Genomic DNA, 21,501 nt, shown 5'->3' with positions numbered 1-21,501 from the left:
AGAAACAGCCTTAAAGAGAAGAGGGGAAGATCCAGACTAAGCCTAAGGATATGAAGCAAGCACACCCTCTCATTTTCAGGACATTTGTGATAATCCAACCTTTTCAGAACTCTGCACTCCTCTGCACTTCCACAGGAGACAAATCTTAAGTCTCTATCAACCCTAGGCCCTGGGAGACAGTACGGGGGTAGTGAATAGGATGTTCGCCTTGCACTCAGGTGATGTGGGTTCCATTCCCGGTACCACATATGATTCCCCTGAGCCCAGAGCCAGGAGGAAGCCCTGAGCACTTCTGGGTGTGGCCCAAAAACAACAACAACAACAACAACAACTGTCACTGTCATCCCATTGCTCATCGATTTGCTCACCAGTAACATCTCCATTGTGAGACTTGTTGTTACTGTTTTTGGCATATCGAATTTGCCACGGGTAGCTTGCCAGGCTCGGCCATGCAGGTGAGATACTCTCGGTAGCTTGCTGGGCTCTCCGAGAGAGGTGAAGGAATTGAACCCGGGTCAGCTGTGTGCAAGGCAAATGCCCTACTGCTGTGCTATCGCTCCAGCCCTAACAACAACAGCCAAAAAAAAAAAAAAAAAGAAAAGGGAAGAAAAATTCTATCTACCTTAATAAAGGGGGTCTCTCTCTAAACTCTTTCTCTTTTCCACTGTCAAGGCTCTGTCTGGCCCCATGTGACATTTTAATTCACAGAATGAGTTTATGAGTCTCTGTGAGGAAGCTGTTGTGTGCAGCTAGAGACTCTCTAGCTGCATAAATGAATAGGGCCCTGGGGGGAGATGCTTGAGCATGCCCTCCAGCTCCCACATTCCCACTAGGCACTTAGACACGGAAAACCAGCCTTCCTGGTGAGGTGAGCAGGAGCTGGAAGGAGAGAGCCAGTGAGGTGGCAGTGAAAGGGAGAGTACTCCAGAAAATAAATAAATAAACACTGACGGGCAAACAACGGAAATTACCAGGAAACAGGGAAAGGCCCTGTAACTTAGCCATCAATCATGTCTTGGTTAAGTGCTATCTGTGGGTTACAGTTTCTCACAGGCTATTCTTGATTGGCACCACAGCTCACCGGAGCTGCCTCCAGGCCTGAGTGTGGGAGAGACCAAGTTGCAGTCTGGGGGCTCCATCCCTGGAGCATGAATCAAGGGCACATTAAGTAGGCACATGGAGCTGGAAGGGAGCCCTGAGCTGGGGAGGGGGGAGGCTGGCTTTCGGAGCAGCAGCCCCTCAAGAGGTCAGCTTCCATCCCTGACTTTGCTCCTTTACCAGGTACTACGGGAAGACGGGTGGCCTGGTCAAGTCATGTTTCCAAGCAAGAGGGAAGGTTCAAAGTAAGGCTAGAGTCAAGAGATGCCATTTTCACCACATGAGAAGAAGGAAACTGCCTGTCAGTACTTGGGAAGCTTCTTGGCCCAGATACAGAGGAAATAATTCTCTATATAGAATTTAAAACACTACCAGCTTCCACAAATTCAAGGACATCTGAATATCAGTATTCACAAGCCAGGTAAAGAACCGGCACCTGGGGCTGGAACAACAATATAGCGGGTAGGGTGTTGACCCTGGGTTGGATTTCCAGCATCCCAATATGGTCCCCCGAGCACCACCAGGAACAATTCCTGAGCGAAAAGCCAGGAGTAATCCCTGGGCATTGCTGGATGTGACTCAAAAACAAAAACAAAACCAAAAAAACCAAAAAAATGGGCATCTGTACCTTTTTATGAGGAAGTCTTGCCCATCATCTATTTCCATACAACTCAGAAAAGAAAGCAAAAGCTTGTGTTTAGAATGAGAATATGCAATCAACAATCACAGCAGATCTTGTAGCAGGAATTGGCTGGGACCCCCAGAACAAACACCCTGGGTTTGTTCTATCAGCACTCCAAAGTAGAGTGCTTAACTGGGTCCCCAGTATTTGCTTAACTGGGGAGCAAATAAATGTAATAAACTCAACCCAATGGAAATAAAGGATGTAAGAATTCAGAAAGGGATGAATCTCAAACATGATCTCATTTATATGACATTCTTGTCTTGCAAAATATAAAAACAATAAACAGATGAAGGTTTGCCAGGGACTAGGACAAAAGCCAAAGGTTGATGCCAGAGAGTGCAGAGGAATATGTTGGCAATGATAACATCCCTTCTCTGACAGGTGAGAGTTACAAGTGTGGATGGGTTGCAAAATGTACTTGTCTAGCAAAACAGTCATATTCCAAAAATGATAAATTTACACTCTATATGTAAAAATACCCAAATTTCACAAAGGAACAAATAACTGGCCCGAACTGGCAGACTATGTAATATTTTAGTTTTCAAATTTAGAAAGCTCTTTTCCGAGTTAAGTAATTTTTAAGTGTCTCAGAGAGAATAAGTTCAAAATTAAGCACTCAATTATTTTTGATAAACCAATCGCATCAACAATTCAATACATTAAAGACATAAAAAAATTTCCAGTGGAAAATAATTTAGAAGAGACATCAGGGGCCAGAAGAGCCAAGGAAGACAATGGGTCCCAGAAGCAGCATCCGCAAGTAGCAATTCTTAGGTGATTGCTATCAGATAGGACCGAGGCTCTCCCAGCAGGCTGCCTTGGAGAAATACTTTCTTCAAATAAAGAAAAATGCACTACTAAGCACCTATGCCTATTGACATTTCTTCTCTGCCTGGAAATTAAACCCATGTGATAGGGCTTAACGTGAAAAAATAATATCCAATTCTCAATCAAGTGAACATGCTATATAGGCTTAGAGATTACTCTTTTATTGAATGATTCTCAGTTTCCCAAATTTAACCAGTTGAACTGATGCTGGGAGACCCGTTCGCTTGAACCTTTGACTTATCTTACGAGGCTGTTTGGGGGGTAGGGGCGGAACATACTCCACGTTTGGCATGCAAAGTGCAGAGAACGATGTTTTTTGTGCATCACACGAAACAGGTAACAGTAATTAGCCATCTAATTAGAATAAAGAAACCACTCTACAGCCTTGCATTTGTGCTGAAGTCAGTCTTTTCCAAATCGGAATGAGAAGCAGCGCAGCCGGGCAGAGAGGAGGTATGGCCTTCATCAGGCTAATGCACAGACCCACCTTAGGGCTTCTGATGTGTGGGGTCCAGAAAAGGTTTCACAAGCCCCACCTTCCTCCTGGCCCCTGCTTTGTCTGCAGATGCCCCTTATCACCATACCTTTAACTTCCCGACAGACAAATTCTGACTCTGTAAATTCCAGCAGCTCTTCCTGGGATGCTTAGGTACCTTGAGCCATCTTCTCGGCCCACCCCGAGTACTAACAGATGAATCCCTTTTCTTATCCGTCAGTGGAACCATATACTACATTTTCAAATGCTACTGGCTACTTCAGTTTCGATGCTCAGAAAATTTACTTTATTATGTAAGTTAAATATAAGTACTCAAAAATACAAATACAAATTATTACTTTTAACATATTAATCGTTTTTTTGTTTGGGGGCCACATGCAATGATGGTCAGGGGTTACTCCTGACTCAGCACTCAAGAATTACTTCTGGCAGTGCTTGGGAGACCATATAGGGTACTGGGGATTGAACAAGCGTTGGCTGTAAGCAAGGCAACTGCTGTACTGCTGTACTATTGCTCCAGTCCCGAGGAACAGAAATTTTGAAGGGGAAAAAAATAAACATTTGTAGGGGAATTTACAGTATCAAGTCATAGCTTCTACTTCTTTTAAATATTTCTTTAAATATATAACATTTATCCAAACTGTAGACATCCGTTTATATCGAATGAATCATTACACTGGTAAGAAAGTGAAGCAATTTCTACTTTAAACTGCTAAAACCAATTATCAGAAAGTTACCAGAGAGTCAAAGATACCAAAAAAATAGCAGACTTTCAACACCTACTAGTTTTCTAAGAATCAAATGATGGGTGCTTATAGAAATAACAGACACTGTGGACATTCCTGGGGCAGGGTGTGAGACTGGTTCAGCTAACGCAGGGCATGGGTTAATGAGAACACGGAAGAAGGTGTATCAGCCAGTCTGCAACTCCGGATGTCAGTTACAAACCCCTAACTTTAGAAGGGTTGGAGAGACAGTCTGGGGGAGGTGTTTGCCCTGCATACAGCATACCCAGGGTTAATCCCCTGCACTGCATATGGTCCCCCAAGCACTGTCTTACGTGATTCCATAGCAGAAGGGTCATTAGGAAGCCGAGACGGCATCCAGGTATGGCTTAAGAATAACAACAACAACATATCAGAAAATAAAAATGAACAAGAAACCTTACATGGGCCCTGGAACAGGCTTGGTGGCAAGAAGCACAGGCTTTGCAAGCCTGAGGCGGTGAGTTCAACGCCCCTGTACTATGTAGATACACCCAGTTTTCTGGGGTCCCTGGTGCCAGGGCAGTGTGCCACCTTGCACAGCCTGCAGCTGGCATAGTGAGGGAAGGGGGAAAACAGGTCCCAAACACTGATGTTTCTAAAAAAGCCTAAGATCAATAATTTCTATCACTTCCAAAGTCTCTCTCAGCGAGAAGTAAGGATTTATTACAGAATCAGAAAATGGCTTGAGATAATTAAACGAAGACATGAAGAGTAAGGAATTTAAAGGTGGTTTGATGAAGCACAAGTTTTCATTTCATGGGCAAATCAAGAAATCGGGGGTAAGGAAATTGATGCTATGCTAAATGCAGCCCCATCAGAGACAGGATCACAACTTCAGAAAAGAATAAAGGGGGAAAGAAAATCCAGTAACCAGTGTCATAAAATAAAAATTCAAAGTAAGTGTTAAAGGTTAGATGACTGAAATTATTTAAGCACTCCCTAAAGTCCCATGGCCATTCATTTTTTTTTTTGCCCACAGACATGCAAATTTAGCTATAATAAATCTCAAATAAAAGCTTTATCAGATCTAATTAGTCTCTTCAGAGTCCTGCATATTTAAAGAGTTAATAAAAACAGACCATCATAAAATTTGAAAGAGGTGGGGGCCGGAGCGATAGCACAGCGGGTAGGGCGTTTGCCTTGCATGCGGCTGACCCGGGTTCGATCCCCGGCATCCCATATGGTCCCCCAAGCACTGCCAGGAGCAATTCCTGAGTGCAAAGCCAGGAGTAACCCCTGAGCATCGCTGGGTGTGACCCAAAAAGCAAAAAAAAAAAAAAAAAAAACATAAAATTTGAAAGAATAAGTTCTCATTTTGGAGTGTGGAGTAAAAGGGTAACTATTTAGAAATTATTGAGAGAAGGTTACATTTTGAAGAAAAAACAAGTGCATCAAAATTAAAACCCAATAATTTTGTTAAGTAATGATGCATAAATTGATGTTAAAAAAACTGTTATCATTGGCCTAAGCATCTAGTTTATATAACTGTTCCAAGAAAACAGAGACAATGATTAAGCTACAAGAATCAATGTTGTCTGAAAGGAAACTACAATCCAAATAACCTAAGCATCCAGTAGGAGTGCTGATCAAATAAGCCAGTTAATTCCTAAGACAGAATAATAGCTAGACATACAAAGTGAGGTCCCAGGCTTTTATGAAAAAATATAATTGAGTGTGCCAGAGAGATAGTACAGCAGGTAAGGTGCTTGTGTTGCATGCGGGTGACCTGGGATCGATCCCGGGAACCCCAAATGGTACCTTCAGACCTGCCAGGAGTGATCCTTGAGCACCGCTGGATGTGGCCCCAAACCCAAACCCAAACCCAAACCACACCGAGTGAAACAAAATTGAGTGGAAAAAAAAACAAATGCCAACTTTGTGTCAGGTATTTTTGAAGAACAGATCATATACTTAAGACGAAAGTACGTAACACAGAGGGTAAACACTTGCCTGCTACATGACTTAGGTTTGATCTCAGGCACCGTGTATGGTACTGCGAGTGACCCCAGAGCACAGAACCAGGAGTAAGAGTTGAGCACAGCCGGTGTGGCCCACTCCCCACTCCCTCACAATAAAACTAAATTGTGATGTGGCTTCTGTGGTCGAGAAAATGCCTAGCATGTGAGGCCCTGAGTTTGATTCCCAGCATAGCAACTCCTCTCACTCCCCCCAACCCCCACAGCACAGGTGGGAGTGATCGTTAAACATTAACTAGAACAGCAAAACATCTGAAAGCTTAAATCACTTAAAAGAAAGAAAGAAAGAAAAAAAAAGAATCCATTCCCGTATTTTGGTGAATGCTTTATTTTCACTAAGAATTTTCTAATGGAGTAGTAGAGACAATTTTGCTTTTCTGGCTTATTTATATTTATGCACTTAATAACAGAAATTCTGACAGAAAGCTTGTGTTTTTATCCTTCGTTTCTGTGTGTAAAAGAAGAAAATATATTAAGATTCAGAGCTGATTCAGCTTTGCTTAGACAAAACTTACAAATTATTTACCAGATGACTGCCTCTTCAGTTTTTTAGAACCAACGCTCAATATTCTCTAGAGTGAATTAGTTCTTTGTAATTGTCTGACATATTTTGAGAAATAAATATTAAGGACCCCATAAGTCAGTAAACTGAATTAAAAAACCATCTTGACCTGCTGTGCAATTTGCCCCAGGAGTCCCTCAAAAGCAGACTCAGTGCCTGATGCCACTGATAGCCAAGCCCAGGGATCGCATGTTTAACTTCCCTAATTATGGGGCAGAGCCATGGAGAGTGTCAACAATAGGTGGAAAATAAGCAAATCGCGCAGAAACATGAAGCCTGGTAAAGTCAGCGGCAGGATGAAGCATTCTATGGTGTGAAAGTTAGTACAGATTCCATGAAAAGCACCTAGAATCTGGTGCATTTGGAAAAGTGTGTAAAAAGAGGGTCAATCTCTACTAAAATGAGACTTACAGAGAAGTCGCTTTAACGCCATCTGTGATATATAGTATCTCAACGTGATAACCTGAGAGGTTTATTTGGGAATTCAAACTCTTCCTCGGGAAGAGTACCTCATCAATCCCAGCCTCGCCTAAAAGCGTTGGCATGAGAGTATTCCATGTGGATGCTGCTCTTGAACAGCAACTCAGAGGATAACCAGGTACCCCAGAAAGCAAGAATGACAGCCGAAAATGGAGGCAGATAGTCTCACACTGATGGCGCCTCGTGTTCCTTTCTATGGGCCTTTCTGTGGGCCTATGGAACCACATCCCGAAGAGTTTCACATGTTCAAAACTACCCAGTCACAGCATTACAGAGGTATCAGCTACCCTGACTATCAGCTACCCTGAAAACAAGGCAAAGAGATGGAAGACGCTTCCTGCTGGGAATCCAGCTGGGGAGACATTAACTTTTATCCCCTCACCCCTTCATTCCACAGAAGCTGCAATAACCCAGGCTACCTGCTGTCTGTGCTGCTAAATGCACTGGACCCCTCGGCTTTCAGCCTGAAGCGACAGAACTTACTCCCATGCCCGAAGGCCCTGCGTCCCCTGAGTTGTCTATAACAACCCTCTGCCAGCTCAGAGAGTTCGACTCCTGTGGTCCCCCCCCACTTGTCCATGATCGCTACACTTTGGACACAAAAAGCTCAGCTTTAGGACTCATCTTTCACTATTTCCTAGGCACTTTAGGACCCTTACAATGGGATGGCCACTGGTCCTGAGTTTATGCATGAAGTCCAGGCCACTATTCTGGCCCTCATTTGAACGGCTCATGGGCCTCAGTTTTAACAGATCCAGAAATTTTCTCCCAAGGCAATGCTATTGGGGTCCGTACAGGACAAACAGCAGCACCAACCAGTTACAGGGGCAGGGCCCTGAGCACGCCCATGCAGAACAGGGGTTTTCATGCCCTCGATACCTCGTCCAAGTAAGAGCCACATTCTATCAGTCTGTTTATCCAAGAGCATCCCAATTTCACCTTCACAGTCACCAGCATCGCCCCAGACCCAACCTCCATTCATTCAATCTTCCTCTAGCCTGGGTCAAGGAGCAGGTCTCCTCCAAGTCTAGCACCACAGAGCAGAGAAAGGAAAAGGGGAATGGGGCGGGTGGCAGTGGGGGTGGACGGGGGAGGGGGGGTTGCAGGCCTAATTGTCCCATTCTCATGTCTATGATTTCTGATTCTTCTTCAGACAAAATTCACAGATTTTACCAAGAACCCCAAGGTGTTGGTTCGTGCTCTGACTTCCAGTAATGGACCTCATGGTGTCGGTCCCTGCTCTAACTTCTGTAACGGTCTTCATAGTGCAGCAATGGTGGCCTTTGGAAGCCTATCACCTTTGTAGGTGGTGCAGATTTATTATTCAGTGCTTAGTAAGACCTTCTTCCAGGTCCCTCCTTGACTCGAATATGTCCACTCTCACAGGGCTCTCCTTCCAGCACGGCTATGCTCAGATAAGGAACTGTGTCAGCCTGTAAAGGACTGTAGATCCGCAACACCTCACATTGTGTCTGGCATATAAAAAGCTCGTGACAAACATTTATTGTTTGATCAGTCACTGACTCAATGTGACAAATGCATTTTAAAAACAAGCAGAGAGCATATGTTAAATGTCAAATGCAAGATAAAGAGGCGGTAAGAGAACTCAGGAGAGGAAGGAAGTATGATTTGGGACTTGAATTGGATGAAGAGTCTGAAATAGGAATACTCCTGATGGTAATGATGATGGTGATGGCAGTTATCATTTACAGAGAAGTTTTAAGTGCTCCACAGAACGCTTAGCAATTGAATAATAATCACAGCCATGTGAACCAATGCTGTCTGTTGCGTTCTTATGTCAATATTTAAGCTGTTCCAAACACTTCACAGGTATCAACTCAGTCACTCATGTCACAACCTAATGAGATAAAGGACAATTAAGATATTCATTTTCCAGATGGGCAAAGTGTGGCCTGGGAGTTCAAGAACTTCCTCAAGGTGCCACGGCAATAAGAAAGGGAACGAGACTTGAACATGGGTGATGTGGAAGGCTGCTACTAATGGCTCTCTACCGCCCATCGTCTAGAAAGCACGGCCCTCCTTCTCACCTGCAACCTTTGGTCTATGAAAGTCAACCCTGCATCTATCTAGAAGCCAGGACATACTGCTCCAAACACAGTTTCAAACTGCTTTTGCTCATCACCTGGTAAATCAAATTGAAACTTCGGGCCAGATAGATAGTAGGGAGGTTAAAGTACTTGCCCCAGACAGTTAATACATACAGTCCCAAGCACCAACCCGAGTAAAACCTGAGCACAGAGCCAGGAGTAGCCATGGAGCACTGTTGGGTGTGGCACACGAACCCTAACCCTGCTCTCTCCCAAAAGTTTCGCCTTCTTTCTGGGTTTAGAAACCAGTGAGAAAAAACAATATATAAATGCCATCTGGAGAAGAGTTACTAATCAATACATCAACAAGAACAAAATCATGGTAATCAGTGATTATGTTGGGAATGTAAATTGGTGCAACCATTTTGGAAAAATGGTACATAGTGTCCTCAAGCAGCTATAGATAGAGTTTCCCCATGACTCAACAATACCACTTTTGGGTATCAATTCGATGAAAACACTAAGGCGAAAAGTCATGTACATTTAAAGCAGATAACTTGGTTACTGCAGTTGTTTAGCTTTGCAATAGTTAAAAAGTGGAAGTGTCTGTTGACTGATGTTTATTATAACCAAGGTATAGTAAATTTATGGAGGACGATTCTTCAACTATAAAGATGAATCTTTGCCATTTTGCAACAAAATGGAGGACGGGGATTATCAGAAGTAAAGTAAATCAGAAGGGAAAAAGATTGCAAACCTTCATGCCTGTGTGCACTATAATATGAAACTGATGAAGAGACAAAACTAAAAAGAGTTAAAACAGTCACTCAGGTTACAGGAGGAGAGAGTGGGGGTAGGGAGACGAAACAGTCCTCTTGCTTGTCATTTACCTTATTATTGTAAGATTTAAGAGTAGAAAATGTCCCAATTACTTCTGCTTTCCTATTGTTTGGAGAGTTAATAAAATGAGGCATTTTGAAAGTGACTGGAGCATAACTGACAAAGCCCAGAGCAGATCTCATGCTTCACCATCCTCAAGAACACCAGTGGTTTGTTTTGCCAACATTCCTTAATCTCTTGAGTCACTGAATTGGGAGTGAAAACACAGAATTCCCAGACGGACATCATCTAGTTCCCACCACAGAGATACACTGGTTCTGAGTTCTTTAAACATTCAGAATAGCACACAGGGCCTTTTCCACTAGAACAACTGGCAAGTGGACATCAACAACATGGATATTAATCACCCTGAAGCAAGTGGGCCAGTCCCCTCACCTCAAGATTCATTTCCAACCAAGGGAAATTCCACTGTTTTCACAAGGGGGAGAAAAAAAAGAGCGATTATGTAAATACTGAAAAGGCATGATCAGAAGGCATGGTCAGAAGGAACTGCACATTCTGAGAGGAAGAAATGTCACTCAACAAGAGCCAAACAGTTATACAGTTCGAGTCAGAGGACTAAGAACTTAAGCAGTGGGAAGGAGAGGCTGTGCCAGGAAAGAAAATACTGGTGCGTTCTACCGAGGGTGGAGGGTCTGAGGGTACATGCTACAGTCATGTATGAACACGAGGGGATGCAAGATAGGTCTTGTTCCACATTCAAAACCGTGATACAATCTAGCAGAGCTTATATTCGAGACACTGCATTAGGAATTCCAACATTTCTTCTAAAAAGACCACTTCCTAAGGATCTGAGGTTCAAAACTGATGGGGCATTCCAAATGGCCCTGAGCTCTGGTTTAAGGAGATTTGCCTGGACACTGCAAGGAGGGCCTGAAATTTTGTGCAGCAAATTCTGTAGGGAGTTAAGGAGAAGCATGCTAAATAAAGCCTTAAAATACAAGTAAGCAGAATGTCTATGTTAGTAAAATGACTTACTTTGAAATGTTTATATAAGCAATAGCCACAGGACAAAATGAGTTTAGTCGAGGGCTAAGCAGTGTTCTGGTGGTGGAGAGTGAGCTGTGGCTGGGGAGAAATATTTCCACTTTTATCACATCACACAGCAGCTGTAGGACAGTTCAGACAATCCACTCACACAGCTGAACCTGGGAATCGGGAATTTTATCAGGTGTCTTCAAATTCCTCTTGCATTCATTTAGCCAAGCCTATAATAGGTTCATTTACTGAATTGGGATCCATGAAATCGAATCAGAGAACAATATCCAGCTGAACCCAGAGAACGGGAAAGAAGTGAGGTGCCCGAACCAGCCAGAGCAGAATTCAGGCTAACTGCAGCCCTCTTTAGAAAGGAACCACTTTGCGAAAAGCATTCCTGGATACTCTCAATTTCCGTTCTCCTTCCCTTAAACAGAGAAGATTGACAAAAATCCTTACAGCTCAGGACATTTATATGAAAAAAAGCTAGGACCCTGTTTCTTAGGGGCTATTTGTGTTCATTCAATGTTTGAAGTCGCAGTTAAAGGAATCAGAAGGGGAACTGGAAAAATTGGCAGCAGGTATCTTCTTGAAAACAGATTTCACTACAGTGACACATCAAATCTATGATTATTTGGGAAAGAAGGGATTTTATGGTAAGAAGCAACAAATGTCTACTAGTAGTTCTCTACCTCCAGGCAAGTCATCTGATCCAAGATTTCTGCAGAGGTGCTGACTTACAGAGCTGGGATCCACCTAACAAATGTCAGAACATAGCGTGATGCCTGGTCTTCAATGCCCATTCGCTCTCCTGCCATCTGCTATGGTGCCAGAAATTTCCAAAACAAAAGACTGCCAGTGAGCGGAAATGGCTGACCAGTAAGATGCAGGTACTGAGCAAGGCAGACCTCAGAACAGGGGCATTCACTTTAGCACTTCCACAACCAAACAGCTCTGCACATTTCCAGGTATAGCATCACGCGAGAACAAAGTGTTTTCAAAGCACATAATTAAATGATCACTTATTGCCCAATGTTCCAATTGGTTGTGGAGTTCCCTCTTGTTGCTGCAACTGCTTCCCCTATTAAAGGATAATTTTCAACCAAGTAACATCAGGGCTCTCAGACAATTATAAAATGAACATGTGTCATATTTTATTCTAATCCACTAAGTCATGAGATAACCAGAAAGATATTACAATGGATTCAAAGTCCATCAAAAGACACAAACACACACACACACACACACACACACACACACACACACACACACACACACACACAGAGTTAACAAAGAATGCCGAAATGAATTTGCTAAAGATGCAAAACTGCAGAGTGAAATTTTGGAATCATTTATTTCCCAGGATGGAAAGTCTTTGTATCCATACAGGACGAGCCACACTTGGACAAAGAACAATTGTTGGCAATTCCGCCAGGTCTTCATGAGTTACATTTTCTCTCTACAAAGGTGGAAATCAGTCCAGGAAAAACAAATATGTAAACCCCCTATGAATCAGCTAACCCCAAAGGGCTAGAGAATCAATCTCCTCCCTCTTCTCTCTCTCTCTCTCTCTCTCTCTCTCTCTCTCTCTCTCTTCTCCCCCCTCTCTCCCTCTCCCTCTCCGTCTCTAGGCTGTGCTCAGGCCTTAGTCCCAATTCTGCGCTCAGGGATCACTCCTGGTTGAGGCTCAGGGGACCATATGTGGCACCAGGAATTGAACCTGGGCCTGCAGCATGCAAAGCAAGTGCCCTACCCACTGTACTCAACTAGCCACCCACTTTCATGCCAGCTTCAATCTTTACAAGTTTGCTGGCTACTCCCAATTAAAGTAGGAGATTCTGGCCTAAGCCTCAAGGCCTATGAGGCAAAACAAAAGACCACACACACAGAGAACTGTGACTCAGTGAAAAGGTAGGTCAAATTTGTAAAGGGAGGTGCACAAAAATGACCACCAACTGCGGTGAGTGCCAGAGTAGCACTGTAGCACTGTTGTCCCTTTGTTCATCTATTTGCTCAAGTGGGCACCAGTAATGTCTCCATTGTGAGACTTGTTGTTACTGTTTTTGGCATATCGAATACACCACAGGTAGCTTGCCAGGCTCTGCCATGTGGGTGGGATACTCTCGGTAGCTTGCCAGGCTCTCCGAGATGGATGGAGGAACAGAACCTGGGTTGGCCGCGTGCAAGGCAAACACCCTACCCACTATGCCATTGCTTCAAGTACAATCCTGAAAACCCTCACAACTTCCTTTAGTTATCATTCAGAAACATGATCCAGCCCAGGAGGACAGACAGTCTCTCTCAGAGAGCAGGAATGCTCCCGGATGTCCTGAGGCAAGGGTGAGAGTTGGGCTGTTCCGGGAAGCCCCAGCAGGAGGGTTTTACAAAACCAGAAGCCACACAGGACCCTGTGCCTGAGATGAACCCAGGCCAGAAGTCACTCAGGGCAACTGGACTGGTTGGGTGGTGAGCAGCTGAAGCAAACTCCCCCGGGCCTTTCTCTGCCCCAAAAGGAGCTTTCAGGGAGGCTGCCACTCTGGCATCGTGGGGGCTGTGGGCCTCTGTGGGAGTCAGTGCCTTTCTGAGAGGTGAGAATCCAACTCAAGGATCAAAAAGATAGTATCCAACTCAAGGATCAGAAAGATAGTATGGTGGGTAGGGCGCTTGCCTTGCAAGTGGCAACCCAGAATTCAACCCCCAGCACCCCACATGGTCCCGAGTCCTGCCAGGCACGATCCCTGCCACGTGTGTCCCCCAAACCAGAAGTAAATAAGTTAATAAGTAAAATTTTAAGACCCAACACAATTAGTTGCACGTGGCAGTCCATTTCAATTCTTGCATATAGGTGGAGAAAGAGGAAAGACCAATACCTTCATGACAATTTGAGTTCCCAAATATAGGTAAGAAGCAGTAAAACACCCATAACCCACCAGGGCACTTGCCAAGGGTGGCAAACAGGATAGGGTCAGGCCCTCTGCGTGAATGGAAGTTCAGAGCTCCGCACTCCCACCTGCCTTACCCACATGCCATGGAGACCCACCCAAACAAGGTTGGCACCCATGGGACAATCACTGTGGGAAAGACTCTCTACAACAGCAGCCAACCAGGAAAGGAGCATGTGTCACCAAATGTCTAGGACTGAAGGGGTGGGGGATGGGGGCAGAACTCTAGAACCTTGTGAGAAGAAAACCTAAACAAGTACTCCACAAGACATAGAGAAGAGGCTGTCACTAAATACAGATCTTTAACTGCCTGGTTGGCTGTCCACACATCCATCCATCCATCCATCCATCCATCCATCCATCCATCCATCCATCCATCCATCCACTCATCCATCCTACTCTATCTCCCCTCATCTATTTCATTTATTTCATCTTAATTTGTTCTTTCCAGTCTTTAAAAGTCAGCTCATGATGGCCCTAAGCTGAGAGCGACTGCTGTGTGTCCTACCAGATGCCTCTGACAGACGCAACCCAGGAAACAGGAGAGCAGGGGCCATCTGTTTTGGGTGGGTGGATGGAATCTGAGCTACACCTGGCAGTCCTGGCCCCATGCTTAGGGGTCTCTCCTGGCCAAACTATCTATTTTAAAGGGACACTTTGATCCTTCACATTTCTAAGTTAGAATCCCATTGGCCAACCCTATAAGTCTTCAAAGTCTAATTAATAGAGTAAAAAGGACCAGAAGATCTTCCTTCTCTGCCCACCTACACTTTCACCTCCAGAGTTAGTCTCTGGATGATCCCTCCAGGCCCTGACTGAAGCACACTTGAAGTGATAATACTATGCATAGCCAGCAAACTCAGTCAGAAACTGTAAACAAAGAATGTTTACACACATGTAACATAGTAAGAAGCAAAACTGAAAGAGAAATATAGCAGCCAGTAGCAAAAAAAGGGCAGGGATTTCATGGTAGCAAGTTGAGAGAGAACAGCAAGAGTAGACAAGGGCAAAAATTAACTGGCCAACTGCACGCCACCCTCCACGATGAGGCTAAAGGTGCTTGGAGCAGGACAGCCTCTGGCACTAATCTGTCTCATTTGGGGGCTTTTAGAAACAACAAGGGATGTGAGGATAATGGCAGATTTACTTTCTCAAAGTGCTTTCAGCCAACAAACTTCACAACATCCCAGGCACTGGGGAGGAAAGAAGACAGACAGAGGAAACAGACTGAGTCACGGAGTCCTACTCACACCCCGGCGGAAGAGCGGGTGACGAGTTCCCGGAGGAAAATGGTGCCTGTGGCTTACAACCTGGAGGGTGGGGAGCTCTCGCATCCCCAAACTGTAATTGATTTGCGCAATCTACCAGAACAACCGTAAGCCACACACTGGCTCCGTTTCACTATCTATATTGCACTTTATCTGCACTGTATCTGCAGGAGATCCTATTTATTATAGAGCAGGCTGCAGCAAAAACAATAATAAACCAAAGATAAGAAATCGTCTTATATTCCACTGACATGTCCAATCCCACGTTTTGTACTGTGCTGAAGGCAAGAATGGAGGCAGGATCAAAATAAATTCACTAGTAACGAAAACGTGGCGATGCCAAGATCAAGTGCCCCCACCGAACCATCCAACAAAATCAGATGGGATCAGATGCCAGGCGAGTGGACTTCTGGTTTCACACTGAGGGCAACTTCGAGGGTGGAACCGGCTCTACAAGCAGGACAGCATCAGCCACGAAAAAACAACCAAACAGGCAGCATTTCCTCTCTTTGGGGGTTACCCTAGAAATAGACGTAAACGTTGCAGAAAAGCGAAGCTGAACAAAAGCTCTAGCCAGAGAGGTGGGGCTCAATCAGATGGTGTCACACACAACTGCCATGGACCTTGAACTCCTCGGTATTAACACGCAAACTACCACCCACAACCCGCAAGCCGGCAGGTATGCTATTTCTGAAGAGCCAACCTGTTGGACCGCCTGACGGGGGAGAAGGGAGGCTCTGCTGGGAGTGTCAGGGGCTGTAGCAGCATCTGAGTGAGCAGGAGAAGGCTGGCTGGGCTCCTTCCCACCATCCCTCCCCACCACTATGCTGCCCTTCTGCCCCATCTGTCTCCCACAGGGGCACTGCACACATCTGACCCTTTCAGGTCCAGGGCACCTGCTTTTGAACGGGCAAGAGAAGAGGTGGGCATGATGGGGAGAAGCAAGCCCAAACTGTGCAGGTGGGGAGATCGAAACACACTCAGGTTCCTTGACTCACTGTCGTGACACAACTTTCTTTCTGCTGGCACTCTTCCTGAATGCATTTAAGAGATAAGAAAACGAGACACTTAGATGTCTCCAGCATCCAAAGGATGTGTATCACACACACACACACACACACATGCACGCACACACAGATGCACTCACTCACTCATACCAGCTTGTAGTAAATTACATCGGCACATAGTAGCGTAGCATATTGTCAGCTCAACCAAAACCTCCATCAGCCAAGATCTGCAGCTAAGGGGGGAGTAGGGATCAATGGGGTGGATAGAGGGAGAGAAGCCCTCACTGTAAAAAATTAAAAAAAAAAAATTAAGACCCTTTGATGAGCCCACTATGCACGTGTGCACGACAACACCTTTCTTTCTGGGTGTTTTGTCTGACAGTAAGCTAGCTCTGTGTCTGGCACTTCCCGACTCCCAGCCCGCATAGCGAGCTCCCAGAAGCTGCAAACCCTTCCACCTCACTTAAATGGCACAGGGCATCCCATCCCCCCAGCCCCCCACACACATAACTTAACACAGGGAAGGCTAGCGGGGGCGAGCAAACTGTTAGAGAACCCACCAGCCACTAATCGAAGCAGAACGTGTCAGGAAGGTAGACAAGGTCACCCTGACATCTATTTCGATGGAAGAGCTTCTTCCTGTTCACTCGAGCGCTTGCTCAAGCTTTCCTCTTTTATTTATGTGGTAACCGAGGGAGATTTAACTGGCATTTATTTTTAAATAACTTAACAGCAACCCAATTCTGCAATAGCAGACAGAGAAGAGAAGATTGCATGAAACTGGGCTACAGCTTATGAGGGGAGAGGCACACACACAAAATTAAGACATGTTTCATAAGTACTCCATTCCCCGCCTCCCTGCTCCACCCCAGTCCCGGCCAGCAAAAGCCAACCAAGCCCAACCCAGGCCACAGGGAAAGCGCAGGCAAGCAGGGGCCGGGACCACGGGGTCACTCTGTGGGTAAGTAGCTAGCGGCCTGGCCAGCCCAGAGCATCCAAGTCTCAGTAAGATCTCACCTCTCTGCTGAGCTCCCCAGACCCACAGAAAGCCCCTCTCCCCAGGCAGGAGTCAGCGGGGAGGAAGCCTGGGCTTCCTGGGCTTCTCTCCCCAGCACAGCTGAGGGGAGAAGAGGCACTATCAGGTTTACCAAAGCATCTCCCTCCCAGAGATGGGGAGGGAGTCGGGCCACACCCAGCAGTGCTCAGGACTTGCTCCGGGTGCTGCGCTCAGGAATCACACCTGGCACTGGCTCAGGGGCCCATATGGGGTGCCCAGGAAGGAACCAGAGCAGGCTGCCTGCAAGGCAAGCTCCTTAACCCCTACTCCATCCCCTGGTCCTCCGAAGCAGAGGTTGTCAACTTAGTTCCCCACTGTTGAATTTCCCCACTGTTGAACAGTCCCCAAACTGCCCCCTGGTAACAAATGTCATCACCAAAAGAACGTTAAGGGGAATGTGCTGACAATGACACAGCAGCTGCCACAGAAGCTCCTAATCAACATGTAGACAGGCCCCCCGCAGGGGAAGCCACAGTGACAAGTGGCTTGCTGCCATCCCCCCCGAGGAGAGGGACACGCCTGCTGACTCCGTACTGGGGCGTAAAGGCCGAGCAACAGGTTTCCAAGCTCCCTGGGCAGATCAGCAGCCGCAGACTCGGACTCGCTCCCAGAACAGAGGCACCATGCAGAACTTCTGCGGGGGGTGGAAGTGGGGGGGGGGACACAATTAATGGTGGCAACACTGCTCAATCTGTAGTGTGCGGAAGACTCAACAGAGCCCCACTGCTTGAAATCAAACAGGGCACCATTCCTCCGTGGCAGGGGAGCTGGCCAAACACATTTATATCCGGCAATCCCAAGAACAACAGGAACAACCTAACAGGAAGATAATCCACTCTAACACACTCATCACTGAGGGCTAGCTTCAGCTCCGGGAGCTTTGGTTTGGGGCAATTTTTGCTTCTGGAGGCCCAAGGCAAATCCCCTGAGAGTCCAAGCTAAGATTTCCTGGCTCCTTCTCTCCTGGCCTGGGCTAGCAGGTCCTCAGTGGGAGGTGAAACAAACAGTGTGTCCCACCTGCACCAAGCGAGTGGCTGGGCCTTCTCTGGTCACCTCATACCAATCGGAGGCGAGTGGACTCCACTTTTGGACAGAGAACAGGCCGGGGCTCCTACCAGCACTATGGCCAACTGTTTCCACTTTACGTTGGGTTCACACCTTTATTCTCGCTGCCTCCAGAATTCAAGGCACAGTGGGGCATGCTGGAAACCCTTGCTGAAGAAAGGAAACCTTCTGCATTAACGCAAGGATCTATCTTGGCTGCCAAAGCCTGGATCACAGAGCTAGGGCAAAGTCCTCCTCGCTAATCACCCGGGCTCTGCCTTTGGGGAAGTCAGAAGTATTTGAGTCATCCATCTTTCTCCATCATCTATCTCTATTACCGCAAAGGATGCGTGCACATTTCTTCCACTTCCAGGCGGCCAGGAGAAGGCGATGAGGAAATTACATTAATACTTGGATGTGTCCTAAAACCTATACTTGACCTTTTCCTGCTAAGACCGCCCAGTAACAGTGAGAATTAAAGAGGGGTTTTTAAAGAGAGGCAATTTTCGTTTAAAGACAAATGGGACTATCTCCCAGCTCATAATAATTTTCAAATGGAAAAGCAACACAATACGAGTGCAGGTGAAAAAGCAAGGAGGAGGTTCGGACTGTCCTAGTTTGATTTCTATTTTTCCAGAATTTAAAACAGGATCTCCTCTCTAGGTGCACAAGCTGGAGCCCTGGAAAAAATTTGCCATCAGCGCCCGCAAACAAACCCGCTACAGAAAACACACAAGCTGAAGTCTTTCAGCAAAGTGGCAGCCAGGGGCTCAGCGCCTCTGGCACGCAAGCTCCATTCAGAGACTGGACTCACCCCGGAGATGTCCGCCACGCGGTGGATAGGCACTTCCTTCTTGCTATGCAATCCCTTGCCATTCTTAATGGCTCTGTAAAGGAAGGAAAAACAACCATGACTCAAGTACAAATCATAGGGAAAGGGTGGAGGGAGAGAAGCGAGGTCATTAGTCGGGGATTCTCTCAGCTCGGTGTCTCACGGGGCGGCAGTGTCGCCAGCCTCGGCAAGCATGTGTGCAGGAGCCTGCTTTTCTCCTCCACCCCTTCTCTCCGATACCCCTTCGCCAGGATTTGGCTGCGAGCTCCAGCTAGCCAGGGTACCTGGTAATCAGAGAGAGCTCCAGAACTTGTTTCCAAATTAAAGGCATTGTTACCACATAAAGGAACAATCAGTTGGAAGAGCAAACTCCCCAGAAACAGAAATAATGTTTCTTTCTGTGTTTAATCACATGAAACATTTAAAATGCAAAATATGTAGCCAGTGTTCCAATTCTAATGGAAATCAGTTCCTCTCAGGTAAAAAGATAAGTTGCCCAGAATGAATTGTAGAGACAAGTCACTTAACAGTGGGGAAAAAATTAACCAAATGCTAGAGGACTGCCTTTAAGTCCATTTTAATTGGGGGGGTGGGGGAACTCGTGGCACTGCGCCCTTAGTCATACACTAGTCTAATCCCTAGGGTTGGCAACAGTACCCCCACTGCTCCCTCCCAAGTCCATGGAAGACTAATGGTCACTGTAACCTTGAAGGATGGGTGGGGGGGGGGAGGGGGAGGGCAAATTTCAAAGTCAGCACCCTACTAGATAAAGCCCCTTCAGGCACTGCTGGCCCGGACACCTGAGCAGGAAACAGGAGTGAGAGTGTGTGTGTGTGTGTGTGTGTGTGTGTGTGTGTGTGTGTGTGTGTGTGTGTGTGTGTGTGTGTGTGTGTGTGTGTGTGTGTGAGAGAGAGAGAGAGAGAGAGACAGAGAGAGAGAGAGAGAGAGTATGTGAGGTGGGGTGTCTGCTATAGGGGTTCTGGCTGGCCTGGAAAAGAGGTAGGTGTGTGTGTGTGTGTGTGTGGTGGGGTGTCAGGGGTTCTGACTGCCTGGAGCAGAATCAGTGTCAGGCACCCTCCCACTAGCACCCCTCCCGGCATAGGTTCTTTCCCTTCTGCCCCTCCCCCTCAACAGTCAGAGCAGGGGTCACTGCTCCCCAAGGCTCTCTTTCAGGTGCTCATCCCTAAACCAGCTCAGCTCACTACACGATCAATTTTATGCCAAACCCATTCCACTACCACCACCCAAAAATAGGCTGGTGATACTTAAAAACAGGGTGCAAGGATTATGTGGTGGCAACGATGGCACTGAGATATGGTCAGCCTCAGTTGGGGAGGGGGGCGCAGCGCAGTGCGAAGGCGAGCAAGTCCTATCACAGACACACCTTCCCAGGTACCCCCCTTCCACCCCGAAGGATGTGTCTCTCTCTCTCTCAACTGATGTGAAACGTCTCCTCTTCAGAAACAAGAAACAAATGCCTTCCTTCTGAAATCTCTTTTTCCCAGCGCTCCGTGAAGACGTTAAGAAATCAAAGCGCAGAATTGAGGAGAGAGTGGGGACTCAGTGCCTCGCTTGGAGCCCAACTGCGCCCAGAAAGCACGTTTCCCAGTGAGTCACATGGTTCCTCCTGAACTCCACTCAAGAGCTTCAGTCCTAGAAACTGCAAATGGGTCAGGATTTTCCCTTTCTCAGTGTCACGATTTACCATTCAGGGAGCTGTTAAGCATCATCCCTTTCTAAACTTACTTGCTCAACCCCCTTTAGAATTAGAGAAAAAAAAAAATCTCACATCACCTGTGAGAGTCCACCCCACATGCTAGCACCCCCCAACTGTGCCTGTGGCAGCTACTGTACCTCCAGGAGCTTCCAGGGCTTCCTGGGGGCGGTGTCCCCACTTTGCTGCTGATAATGATGAAAGGCCCGGGCTACATTTGAAGGTCTGAGCTGCTCCTGGCTTCCCTGGGGTCTGTAGGCCAAGGGCAGAGGGCCAAAGGATGCTTTTTATGGAAAACCCACGGCTGGAGGCCACCCACAGATCCAAGCGGGCCAAGGTCACGTCTCAGAGCTCTGTGGCCCCCTCTGGCAGGCTCTCCCTCTGATTTTGCTCTCAGAAACTCATGGAAGTTGGGCCACAGGGGCTGAACTCACCTTCCATCAGGGCCAAGCCCTCAGGGGGCGCAGAGGCCTCCACTCTGACCCTCTTCTAACCACAAGGACAACCAAAATAAACAGGGCCTGCCCACTAAACAGCCGAGTTCGTGGGGGAACATCGCTGAACTCTGGCCTTTCCTGGGGTATGGAGAGCAGTGCATAGCCGCTGTGGGTAAAAAGGGTGAGTCTGAACAGCAAGGAAGGAAACAGACGTTCTCGAGGCAAAAAGCAGCAAATAAATGGAAAGGCTACTTTCTGTCTGTGGCCCCAAAGTAGCTCTGTGTATATAAGCAAAAAATCAGGGTTTTTCATCGAGATTCAAGATGCTCCCCCAGAGGAGAAAGAACACCCCAAATTAGAAAACATGGCAATATGCTACGAA

At 46.4% G+C, this 21,501-nt stretch overlaps 1 protein-coding gene across 1 annotated transcript in view; it reads right to left on the bottom strand.

The window, feature by feature from the left end:
* Window positions 1-21,501, bottom strand: part of SND1 (staphylococcal nuclease and tudor domain containing 1) — a 424,531-nt gene that overhangs the window by 142,779 nt on the left and 260,251 nt on the right. Inside the window, exon 14 of the mRNA XM_004608287.3 lies at window positions 18,951-19,023. Coding sequence (XP_004608344.1) covers window positions 18,951-19,023 — 73 coding nt within the window. The remainder of the gene's footprint in view (window positions 1-18,950; window positions 19,024-21,501) is intronic.

The sequence above is a fragment of the Sorex araneus genome, chromosome 1 (genome assembly GCF_027595985.1).
Source record: "Sorex araneus isolate mSorAra2 chromosome 1, mSorAra2.pri, whole genome shotgun sequence".
NCBI classification, from domain to species: Eukaryota; Metazoa; Chordata; class Mammalia; order Eulipotyphla; family Soricidae; genus Sorex; species Sorex araneus.
The sequence above is the reverse complement of the archived record's forward strand: the minus strand, read 5'-3'. Positions and strand labels throughout refer to the sequence as shown.